The sequence below is a fragment of the Vespa velutina genome, chromosome 17 (assembly GCF_912470025.1).
Source record: "Vespa velutina chromosome 17, iVesVel2.1, whole genome shotgun sequence".
In the NCBI taxonomy this organism is placed as follows: Eukaryota; Metazoa; Arthropoda; class Insecta; order Hymenoptera; family Vespidae; genus Vespa; species Vespa velutina.
Window position 1 is genome coordinate 1468395 of NC_062204.1, and position 13423 is coordinate 1481817.

At 29.7% G+C, this 13423-nt stretch overlaps 1 protein-coding gene across 2 annotated transcripts; it reads right to left on the reverse strand.

The window, feature by feature from the left end:
- Window positions 1-5605: 5605 nt before the first annotated feature.
- Window positions 5606-12797, reverse strand: LOC124955123. Of its 2 annotated transcripts, none has more exons than XR_007102766.1 (2): window positions 10746-12797; window positions 5606-5781 (listed from the first exon to the last, which is right to left on the reverse strand). XR_007102766.1 is itself a non-coding variant. In XM_047509062.1 (2 exons), exons 1-2 carry the CDS (start codon window positions 10922-10924, stop codon window positions 9294-9296), a joined length of 309 nt encoding a protein of 102 aa, XP_047365018.1. In that variant the 5' UTR covers window positions 10925-12560; the 3' UTR covers window positions 8569-9293. The 2 variants fall into 2 exon arrangements, 1 of the variants encoding a protein (XP_047365018.1); XM_047509062.1 differs by lacking the exon at window positions 5606-5781 and adding an exon at window positions 8569-9423 and having other exon boundaries at window positions 10746-12560.
- Window positions 12798-13423: the final 626 nt, after the last annotated feature.

The following is a 13423-nucleotide window of genomic DNA, read 5'->3' on the forward strand; positions in this document are numbered from 1 at the left end:
TATATATATAGATATATACGTGTGTACATGTGTCTGTGAATTTTTTTTTAACATAGATCATCTTTGAAACGTTGAAATCGACGTCTCTTTCTTGCCTTTAAAGTATTAGTATTAGTACTGCAATAAATTGAACGATCCATATGACAGCGGACCGTCAATTACGTACTTTAATTAATAGCGAAAACTAGATCAATCCGGATTTCAGCCGGAACTCTCTTTTGGGAAAAAAAAAAAAAAAAAAAAAAAAGAGAAACAAAATTAATGTTCGCTTGTATACGATCGTTTCGAAATTAAAATATCGTTCAAACAATTTAATCAATTCTTCTTTTTTTTTTTCTTCTTTTTTCAATTATCAATTCGAAATTAAAAATTCGTTCTTTGGTTGTTTTTTTTTTTTCTTGTATTAACTATCCTAACCAATAATTGGATAATTCTTTTATTTATTTATTTATTTATTTATTTATTTTTTAATGAATTTTTGCAATCAATTATCAAATCAATTATTAAAATTGAAACATCAGAAGAATTTTATATATATATATATATATATATATATATATATATATATAAAGATCATCCGTTTTTTTTCTATTTAACTAATCTTAACAATTAATTATATAATTTTTTTAATCCTTTTTTTATTTTGTTAGAAATGTTAAAAAAAAAATAATAATAATAATAATAATTACTTATGGAAATATTATATTTATAATTATTATTAAAAATTATATTTACAATAATTATATTTATAATAAATTTTTTAATTTACGATCGTTTCGAAATTATAATAATATAATTAATTAATTTAATATTACATATATATATATATATATATATATATAATATTATTATATATAAATATAATAATAATTATAATGATAATGATGATGATGATGATGATAATGATGACGATGATAATGACTATGACAATGATCGAAATCAAGTGTTAATACTATCATACGTGATAGATAATATTGCACGATGAACGAATATTAGATATTCGTTTAGATTTTCCATTCGTCTAACACGTGAATCTAGATAAGCTAATACTTCTTGTCTAATCTAATAATATATAATGATAATATAAGAAAGCAAATAATAAATGGACTTTTTTATTATGTTTCTACTATAGACTTGTAAAAAAAAAAACATTTGATAATGACAGATAATCGTAACAATCATTAATGATTTTCATTATTATCATGTGGCTGTTACAAATATTATATTGTTATTTTATTTTTTCTTTCCTTTTTTTTTTTTTTCTTTTTCCTTTTTTCTTATAATTTTAAACGATAAATTTATATTTACGTTTGGATTATAAATTCGTTTGAAACGATCCGATAAATCATTATAATCATTAATGATTATTATTATTATTATTATTATTATTATTATTATTATTATTATTATTATTATTATTATTATTAAATAAATTTATATAGTTTATTTAAAATTAGACGCATATTTGGTTCTTATAAAAATTTTTTTTTTTTTTAAATAATTTCGCGTTATAAATTTTATACAAATGAATAAGTAAAAAGGTTACACGTGTGCAGCTTACAACAATCAAATAATTTTGCTACTTGATACATACATAAATCGTTTTTCTGACATGGCACCCAACTGGTTATTAAACGAACGAGCAAAACCGTCTGGGTTGAGTCTATAAATCTAAATAACGCCAATTACCAGTCCGTGATCCTTACGATCTTCGCGATCGAATCACGAATCATTTGCATGATCGATTGTTGAAAGAAAACGAATTGGAACAAATACGACTTTTTGATTTAATCGAAATAAATATCTTTCGTTATTTCTATTTAATATTATTTCTCTTTTTTTTTTTTTTTTTTTTTTTTTTAACGATAAATATGATTGTAATTTAAAACTTCATAAATATTCTTAATCAAGTTTTGACGAAAGAAAAAGAAAAAGAAAGAATTGAGAAACGTAACATAAATAAAATAAAAGAACGATAATAATAATAATAATAATAATAATAATAATAATAATAATAATAATAATATATACATATATTTATGATTAATAAAAAAATTCATTAACACCCAACATTTTACCACGATACGAAAATTTACGTCTGACGAAACAACCAAACAACAGTTAAAAAAGCAGAGGGAGAGAGAGAGAGAGAGAGAGAGAGAGAGAGAGAGAGAGAGAGAGAGAGAGAGAGAGAGAGAGAGAGAGAGAGAGAGAGAGAGAGAGAAACAACAGAAAGAAGGGAGAGAAAAAAAAAAGAAAAATTGAAAAAAGAAAAACGTACTAATTTTTATATTTATAATTGAAGAAAATTGATTTTTACGCATTACGCACAAAAACATCTGTCGGAATAGCGAATAATTTCGACATCTTTTTCTTTTTCTTTTCTTTTTTTAATTTTTATCTACGATTAAAAAGTAAATTTAGTAAAATCTCCTTCTCCTTCTCCTCCTCCCTCCTCCTCCCTCCTGCCCTTAACTAAAACTCGACGTTTACATCTACATGTCACTAAATACGACGAGCAGGTTATCTGCATCGAGTTTATAGCAAACAATTCATCTCTCTGTCCTTCTCTCTCACTCTCTCTCTCTCTCTCTCTCTCTCTCGCTCTCTCTCTCTATCTATCTATCTCTATCTCTTTCTCAACGCACGCACAATATCCAGCATAGCAATCAGTAAAAAATCGAGAGAAACGTTCTGGAAATAGCTCGGGAAAAAAGACAGAGAGGGAGAGAGGGAGAGGGAGAGAGAGAGAGAGAGAGAGAGAGAGAAGGAGAAAAACAAGAAAAAAGAGAAAAAGAGAAAAATAAAAAAAAAAAAAAAAAGGAAAAGCAGGTAAAGAATCGCAGATATACACGAAATCGCGAGGGAGCCTATTTTTTCGTGATATCGCATGCCGACAAAAGCCGACAATTACGAACTCGCAGGGATAACGCTTGGTGTTACCGCCAGCTTTTATCGAAACGGGAAGTACAGAAATGCAAAAAGAACAAGAGAAAGAGAGAGAGAGAGAAAGAGAGAGAGAGAGAGAGAGAGAGAGAGAGAAAGAGAGAGTGTGTGTATGAGAGAAAGAGAGAAAGAGAGTGTGTGTGTGTGTATGAGAGAGAGGGAGAGAGAGGCATAGAGAACGAATGAAAACGAATGAAAGAGAACGAAAGATAGAAAAAGAGAGAAAAAGAGAGATAGATAAAGAGAGAAAGAGAGAGAGAGAGAGAGAAAGAGAGAAATGATGCTACATTGCCAATATGCTAGTTGAAATTTGTGGAGAACCGCAAAGAAGAATTAACAAGCAATAGTAATACTAGTATTGGTATTATCAGTGGTAGTAACAGTATAATAGTAGTAATAGTAGTAATAGTAGTAGTAGTAGTAGTAGTAGTAGTAGTAGTAGTAGTAATAGTAGTAATAATAATAGTAATAGTAGTAGTAATAGTAATAGTAGTAGTAGTAATAGTAGTAGTAGTAATAGTAGTAATAATAATAGTAATAGTAGTAGTAATAGTAATAGTAGTAGTAGTAATAGTAGTAGTAGTAATAGTAGTAATAGTCCGTGAAAAAAATAGAAATAGAGGAAAAAAAAGAGAAAAAAACGAAGAAGAGGAGGAGGAGGAGGAAGGAAGAAAAAAAAAAATAAATTAAAAAAAAAAGAAAAGAAATGATGGGATATATGTGGAATGGTGTAAGAGATTAGGAGGGTTCCTTTCTCGTTCTTTCACGATCCAAAGGGGATTATCCTTGAAAAACCGTACGAGTACGAGGACGGCGGAAGAGAGGTGAGGGGTTTGATAGTGTGAGCTGGTGGGAGGTAAGTTGGAGGTGGTGGTTGAGGGAGAGGAAACACAACCAGATATATTACTTCGCCACAATCAACTTTCTCTTAACGTTGGTAGAGTGTGTGAAATGCTTAAAGGATAATTTCCCTGGTAAAAACAAAAGCTCCTGCCGTAATCACGGCTGGCTCTTCTAGGGAGGAAGAGGGGGGATGGAGAGGGAGAAAAAAGAAAGAAAAAAAAAAAAGAAAGAGAGAAAAAAGAAACTACCTGCGCCTTTTATTTATTTCTTAGTTTATTTTTTTCCTCCCCTTCTTCCTCCTCCTCCTCCTCCTCCTCTTCTTCTTATTCTTCTTTCTTTTATTATCTCTTTCCTATATTTTCTTCTTCTTTTTTTCTTTTTTTTTTTTTTTGTTCCTTTTGATTCTGTATCTTTCCCCTTTTTCCCTTTTGTTTTTGTTTCTCGTTCTTGTTTTTCTTTTTTTTTTTTTTTTTTTTTTTTTTTTTTTTTTTTTTTTTTTTTTTCGCAATCCCTTCCCGAAAAAACGTCGCTTCTTTCGTTGAAAGAAAATAAACGCTGCGAGTTTTTTTCACGATGGAAAATTCGTACCAACTTAACAAACTCTCTCTCTCTCTCTCTCTCTCTCTCTCTCTCTCTCTCTCTCTCTCTCTCTCTCTCTCTATCTTTTTCTCTTTTTCTTTCTCTTTCTTTCTTTCTTTATGCAATCACTTTTTTGTTCCTTCCTTTTCTTTTCTTTTTTATTTTTCTTTATGAACACTAATAAATCGAACGTTTTTTTTTTTCTTTTTTTTTTTTTTTCTTTTTTTTCCATGAAATAAACGAACGAATCAAAGGGAAAGAAATGTTATATCATTTTTTTAATCGCACTAACAAGGTTGGTAAATCGATAAACAAAAAATCGTTTCTTCTTTTTTTCCCCAAACGAAGAAAGAAATCGAATTTTCATTTCGCTTAATCTTATACGAAAGTGTATCCATTCCGTTGAAAAAAGAAAAGTATATATATATATATATGTAAAGATAAGTATATCTGGAGAGAGCTTTATAATCTATATATACTAAATATATATGTATATATATATATATATATATATATATGTATATGTATGTATACATAATATATCAATATATATTTATATATGTATGGAAGTATGTATTTAATGTCAATATTGTTAGAAAGAGTGACTCATCGATTGGACATACATATCTACATAGATATATTTGATTATGATTGTAAATGTAGGACCAATTGAAACAAATTTCTATGTATCTTGACACACGCGTTATATATATTCTCTTACAAGAGACTCGTAATCACGACTGTTACGATGATCTCACCGTCAATAATTTACTCTCAACGAGACAGCTCCGCAACGCGTTTGGGTTACGTTAACAATCTCTGTTGATCGTTTATGCTTTTACGAATCTCGTAAAAATCTTATTACTAGTCAAAGAAATTATATATCTTCAAGTATACACATATACATATATATATATATATATGTGTGTGTGTGTGTGTGTACTTTTATTATTTAATTTTTATTATAACGAATAAAATTCAAGAAATAGTAAGTTAAATATTATAAATATATATATACATATATATATATATATATATATATATATATATATATTAATCTAAACTATTGCGTAATAAAAAAAATTCCTTCGTTTCTTTTCTAATAAATAATAAATTAACAAGAATAAATAAATACACACACGCGCATACACACAAATACACGTATATAAACGTATATATAAGTATGTTCGATCAATAAAAATTTTAATTGAAAAATCTTTATATTCGAATGATCGCTTTATAATAAAATTCACTTGTTTATATATATATATATATGTATGTATGTAAGGAAGAGAATGAAAAATAGAAAATAAACATACTAATGTCAAATGATGAAAAATAATTTTTCTATTCGTTTAGGCCAATAGGTAAAGTAACGTGTTAAATTAGACAACCCTGATTCCGGATAATGAGCTGAAAATAGAAAACTATTAATACCGCGGGTACGCGTCTTCTTTAACGCTTTCGAAGCATGACTCAACGCATTTTGTGAATTGTCACAAAAAGAAACATTGCATGATTGTTGTTAAATGAACGACATTCCACACAACTCGATTTTTCCATAAAGAAAAAGATAAAGGAAGAGAAGAGGAGAGAGAGAGAAAAAAAAAAAAGAGAGAGAGTGAGAAATAGAAAAGATAAGATTTTTCCTCGGTAAAAAAGACTTGACTGCATAACGTTCAAGAACTAGTTGGGGTTTTTTTTTTTTTTTTTTTTTTTTTACTATTGATATTTTTAAAATATTCGCATATGCATTTTTTTTATATTTTTAAAACGTCGATAATAGATTTGTTTCTATTCTCTGTTGTTTTTCTTCTTCTTCTTCTTTTTCCCCTCCCCCCCCCCTTTATTTTTTGTTTGTTTTTTGTCTTAATTGACATTACGCAATTAGTTGTCGCCGTTATTTATAATTAATTAATATTGAAATTTAGAAAATTTATGAATTAACTTTTATAATCTCGTACGCATTAATAAATGATTTACGTGTTTTCGTTTTTCTTTATCTTTTTCGAAAAATAAATATAAAAATAAATATTGAAAAAAATTGTTCTATGCAATTTTTATACTCGTTAATACGAACAGATCGATGCAAATTTTATATTTATATAAATACAAATACCAATAGTAATCGAAAGTTACAATGACATTTACATTATCTTTTTAGAATCAATATTAGAATAAATATTTTTTTGTCTCTTTCATAAAATCTAACACGATAGCAATCTGGAAAATCATTAGAAACCAATTCCCCGAATGATTTTCCTTTCTGTCTTTTAAAAGCGATGAAAACCAAAATGATGATAATATATCACGTGACGTAGAAAATAATTAGAAAAAAATAAAATAAAGAAATATATAAAAATAAAAATAAAAAAATGAAAATGAAAAACATAAAAAAAAAAAAAAGAAAAAAGAATGAAAATGAAAAACATAAAAAAAAAGAAAAAGAAAAAGAAAATAAATAACAGAAAAGAAATCTAAAGGATAAAAGCGAAAATAATCGTGGAAACGTCAAATTTGATGATAAATCAAAACCAACGATAAATCGATCTTACTGTACTAAACAATTCTTCCCCGATATATTCATAATCTATGTTTGTGAGGAAAAAAAAAGAAAAAAAAAAAAAAAAAAAAAAAAAAAAAAAAAAAAAAAAGACGGTTTTACAAAAAATAAAATCAATTCAAATAAAATAAAAATAGAACGTGGAAGAAAGAATACAAAATACAAAAAATACATTTGTAGGATTAACTTTAAAAGAGGACTAAAAAAGAAATTGAAAAAGGAATGAAGAAAAAGTTTTTGATTCTAAACAATAAATTTTTCAATCCACTATATATTCCACTAGTCTCGTAGTACAGCCTTCGAAAATCAAAAAACCGGGAAGGTATCCGAATAAGAGCGAAGGGAGAGAAGAGGATGGGTGGATGGGTGGGTAGAGGATAGGACCAAAAAAAGAGGAGGAGAAAGAGAAAAAAAAAGAGAGAGAGAGAGAGAGAGAGAGAGGAAGGAGGAAAAAAGAAAAAAAAAAGGAGAAATAAAAAATTAGAGGAAAAAAAGATGAACCCTGTGAGCGGAATTCTTTTTCTTTTTCTTTTTTTTTTTTTTATTTTTTTATTTTTTTATTTTTTTTTTTTTTTCTTTTTTTTCTGAAATGCATTGTTCTCGTTCGATGAACCCGTGTAAACGAAAATGTAAAAAGAAGGAAAGAAAAAAGGAAAGAAGAAATGAGAAAAAAGAAAAGGGAAAAAAGAAGAAGAAGAAAAAACGAAGTTAGAAGGGAACGCTCTACGAATTCAACAAATTTTTTTGTTTTCTTTTTCCTTTTTTCTTTCTTTTTTTTTTTTTTTTTTTCCTTTTTTTATCAAGAATAATACAGACCTGCGTGTTCCAAGCTGAATACACAAATATACAGGGTGTACCGATTTCAATAATAGATTTCCAATTTCCATTTAATTCGAATCACATTTGTGTGTGCGTTTGCGCTTGTGACGCGTGCATTTTCATACAATTAAATTAAAATCATCATTTATCGTTGCAAAATCATTTACTCGAAGACCAACGAAATGTTTCAAATTGATAAACAATAATTAAACAATATACAATAATTAAACAATTACTATAAACGTAAAATTGTTAAATTTTAATCGGACACACGCTATATATAATAAGAAAATAATTAATTAAGCTTTGAACAAAAATGTTATCTTCATTAATAGTTCATATTTAATTTGTTGAAAAAATATCTACAAACTTTTCGTGATATTTAAAATTAAATCGAAAAATTTCGAAATACATACAGACGTATGTTACGAGAACGTAATATACAGACAGGATCAAAAAGTTTCGTAGATTCGAGATTAAAAGTCGATTTTTCAAATGATTTTTCTTTCTTTTTAAAGAAATTTAAAATTATTGAAAAAAAAAGAAAATAATTGATTTTCAATTAAATAAAATATAAATTAATTTTAGTTTATTTAATAAAAAAAAAAAAAAGAAAAAAAAAAAAAAAAATCAAATAAATCTTAAATAAAATCATCCAAAAATTTTCGCTCTCTATTCTTCGTATATATATATATATATATATATATATATATATATATATATATATATATATTATATATTTATATTATATATATATACATGCATATATACAATATATGTATAGGAAACAACGAAATTTCAGTCGTATTAAAACTTGGCAAAGTTCCACAAGAGAAAACTATTAGCACTGTAGTTATATATACATACATACATACATAAATATATACACACATTAATGCATACATACGTATATATAAACATGATATATATACATATATATATATATATATATATATATAAATATGCACATACACAGACATAACTATTATTGATCGTTTAATACGATTTTAGACGATATAACAAAGTTATTATTATTTCTCTTTTCATTTTTTCTATTCTGTTTTTCTTTTTTCGTTTTTTATTTCTTCTTTAGATGTCGAAATTAATCAACTCGAAGCTTGGTTAACATTTTAACGTTTTAACTCTGGAAACATGATCGTTTAGTAGAATTTTGTTACGTAATGGTGAAACGTATAAATAGAAAAATTGAATCAATGAACACAATGCTTTCATTCATTTATGATCGATCATCTATAATTTATTATTATTAAATCTTTTTTTTTTTTGTTACTTTTTTTTTTTTTTTGTAATTTTATACCATCTACCCCTTTAAACATGGCTTTATGCGTCTAACGTTCTTGATGGTTTCGTACGTAATTAAAGTTGATTATATCGTTCCCGATCTTATGCGTATATTTATTATTATATTAGTTAGATTACGATTACGTCGATGATTCCACTTTACTGCGAGTCCGACTCCCTCCTCTCATTCAAGACTCGTTTCTATTAACAATTCCATCCTCGTTTTGTTCTGTCATTTGAGTTAATCGTTTGTTTTAAATATGCATACTTTTATATATTCACGAACCATTTGTCTCTTTCGTACCTCGTCGAGCATTCCTAACCAACGTTTCTCCATTTTCATTTCGTTTCGAAGAATTTTAATTTGACATCTAACGTTATGGGATAGAATAGTAAACGTTAAAGACATATCCTACGCGTATCGTAAAAAGAAATTCTTTATTTCTTGAATATATAAAGAAATCGTAGGTTTGGCCAAAAATTCTCAAATGATATAAAAAAAAAAATCAATCACCGCTCCATTTCGAAAACTCTTTGCGCATGCGTGATAGAAGATTTGCGATGTGGAGATGAGCAGGGGGCGGAGGGGGGAGGGGGGAAGGGTTGAAGGAAGATAAAAAAAAAGTCAGTCCAACGAAAATGATTAATAGAATGTACAATGTCTTCTCGTAATTTTTTGGTCCAATCAATACGTAAAAGGGTAAAAATTTTTCACGTAGGAAGAAAATTAATAAAAACAAAAAAATTAAGAATAATAATAATAATAAATAATAAGTTCGAACGTAATTAAAACAAGGAAAAATAGAAAAAAAATAAAAATAGAAACGAAACGAATTCGTCTGAACTTTAATTATCTCGAAAAGATCGTGAGGGTGGGAAGGAAAAAAAAATTTTAAAAAGAAAAGAAAAAAAAAAAAGAACGAATTTCATCTGAAAAAGAGAACAATTGCAAGGAAAGAAACAAAGAAAGAAAAAGAAAGAAATTGAAAATTATTATTTAAAATTCGACGACAGAGAAAATATAAAAGTGAAAATAAAGATCTGAATCAATTAAAGAACTTCTTCGTAAATTAAAAAACAAAAACGTGAGCATTTTTAAAATGGAAAAAAAAACCAATTAAACAAAATTTCTAACTCCAGAATCATATTAGAGAAAGAGAGAGAGAGAGAGAAAAGGGAAAAAGAACCAAATAAACAAACGGCTATCTCAGTCGAAACTTTTATCATCGTACAATAAGATATAATAGCACATGCCGAGGAGAAAACAAATTTAATCTTAAAAGGGAATTAAAACGATGAAAAGAAAAAAGTAAAAGAAAAAAAAAAAAAAAACAAAAAAATAAATAAATAAAGAAAAAGTGCGATTATTAATTCGACCAAAATAAAAACAAATAAGAGAACACACGAAAGAGGAAGAGAGAGAGAGAGAGAGAGAGAAAGTGAGAAAGAAAGGAAAAGATAAAGAGGGCATAGGATAAAAAAGAAAAAAAAAACAAGATAAAGAGTGAGGAAAGAAGGGAAGGAAAAAATGAAAGAAAGAAAAGTAAACAGAATGAAACAAAAGAAAATAAAAGGAGATGGATGAACGGAGGGAGGTTAATATCGCATGCGCATGCGCAAAAGTCGAATGTAACAAAGTTGCCCGCGCGTCGTTCGAAACAATTTTAAAAGTTGTACTAAGTCAGTCACGTACCTGCCGGTGTCCGGAGCGCGGCTCTTCAACTCGTAATACATAAAATCTTTCGTAGTGGTCGAGAGTAGGGATAATGCCTGTTCGAAATCGTCCTCACCAAATCCGTGTTGATCATTCGTTGTGTCGATATCGGTAAGGGCAGCGAGATCGAATCCCATGTCGATTCCAGATTCGTCCATTCTAACACAGGGAGAGATCGAAGAAGGAAAGAAGAAGAAAAGAAGAAAGAAAAACGGATGGTACAGGGTGGGGAGGAGGAAATGGGGTCAGAGAGGAGGACGACGTTGGTGCACGATGGGGATGGAGGAGGGGGGAGAGTAAGATTCTCGGTTTTTCTTCTTTTTCTTTGTTTCTTTCTTTTTGTTTCTCTTTTTTTTCCCTTTTTCTTTCTCCTTCCCCTCCCCCCCACTTTACTTTACAAAGCTCGTTTTCTCGTAGATACACTTTCTTCGTAAACAAGGTTATAACTCGATGTATCTCTTTCTCTCTTTCTCTTTCCCTCTCTCTTTCTCTCTCTCTCTCTCTCTCTCTCTCTTTTACACGCGGACGTTTCCTCCTTTCGAAAATGATCATTCCATCTCTCTCTTCTTCATCTTCTTACTTTTTTTTCTGTCTCTCTCTCTCTCTCTCTCTCTCTCTCACACTGCCTCCCTCTCCCACTCTCCCTCTTCAATTTTGTATATTATCCTCCTCTGTCGCACATCAACAACATGGCGCCGATTTTGTCTTTTGTTTTCTTTTCTTTTCTTCTTCTTTTCTTTTCCTCTTCTTTTCTTTTCTTTTCTTTTTCCTTTTCTTTTCTTTTAACCGAACAACAAAGCGTAACTTAACCTCGAAAAATTCTTTCGAGAAGAGAGAAAAAACAAAAAAAAAAAAAAAAGAAAAACAAAAACGAAAAAACGGAGACACTTATTAGAACGAAACAAGGATAGAAACTGGAGGGGAGGAAAAAAATATAAAAAGACAAAAAAAAAGAATCAAAGGAACACAGAGAGGGAATCGGAGAAACCAAAAAAGGGAGGGGAGAAAGCGCGCTCGCGCACGCGCGCGCGCGACGAGAGAACGGAAGGAAAAAAAGGAAAAAAGAAAAAACAAAAAGAAAAAAGAATAGGGGGGAAAAAATAAATTAATAAAAAAACAGAAGAAAAGAAAAGTTAAAGATTATTGGCCGCAGCTGACGGCGGACGACTCCCAGTCCCGCGGGATGTCGCGAATCGCGATCACTGAGCGCGCGCGTGTGCGCGCTGCCAGCGCGCACTGTGCGAACCGACCGCTCTCGCTCGTCCGCTCGCGCGCGCGCGCCTCGTCGAACTATACGCTGTGACGAGAGGCAAGCGAGTGAGAGAGATAGAATGAAAGAGAGAAAGAGAAAGAGAGAAAAAGTGAAAGAGAGAGAGAGAGAGAGTGAGTGAGAGAGAAAAGGAGGAGAGTAATAAGGGTGGGGGTAACGATACCAGTGGCGGGCAGAAGATAGACCGCGAATACATGGGTACGAGAGAGAGAGAGGGAGAGAGAAAGAGAGAGAGAGAGAGAGAAATATCTTTGCGTTTTATTATACTCGAGACATAGTTACTGCTAAGAATTGAAGATGCAATGAGTATACAATGAGGATAAATTTAACTGGGAATCGTTTAAAAATTATTAAATTAATAAGAAGAATATTTTTGTAATATATAATTTGAATGAGAGAGTGAGAGAGAGAGAGAGAGAGAGAGATAGATAGAGAGAGAAAGAAAGTGGGGAAATAGTCTTCTAACTTTCTTATAAGTATTATTACATAAATAATAATGATGCGACGAGTCTATATTTATCATATTTCAAATTACTGAATTAATAACAATAGAAAAAAAAAATTGTACAATAATAATTCAAGAATAGTATTTTAATATACTCAACGAGTCAAAGAACGAAGATGCAACGAACGTATAGTATTCAAATATAGATAAGATAAAGTATCATTTCAAATGTTATAAAATTAACGATAATCATACTCGAAGTAATAAACTTGAATTGAAACGAGAGAGAGAACGAGAGAGAGAGGGAGAGAAAGAAAAGAAGAACAGAAGAAAAAGATAAAAAACGATAAATAATATATATATATATATATATATATATATATATATATATATTAAAGATCTCGTTAAACTTCAAGAATTTTTGCACGAACGAGCATCGACGAGGATCCGTTCGATCCTATCGGGAAGCGCGTCGAATCAACGATGATCGAGAGCCCCATCACCTCGGATTTTATCCTCGATCACACGTAGCGAACTCTACCGACTTATGCCGACGTAATATAGAAACGTGCCGGTTAAACCATCTCGAAATAGAGAGAAAGAAAATATTAAACGCGCGTATGCGTGCGTTTATTAAGGAACTATGATCAGCAGCCGAAACACGCCATCTCGAATGATTACTACGCGTATCGCGGAGGAATAATGCGCATGCGCAAACGCAAGTGCTTTGGTCTCCGATCGCCGTCATTAACACCATCTCCCGGCACTTGTATGTACCACGCTCGTTCATCTCTCTCTCTCTCTCTCTCTCTCTCTCTCTCTCTCTCTCTCTCTACCGCTCGTTTTAGAATATCTTGACGTTTATCTTATTAGACATTACCGGGAAATTTAAAAATAATGAATTTATTGTTGACACTGACGTACGACTATTGTTTAAAATGA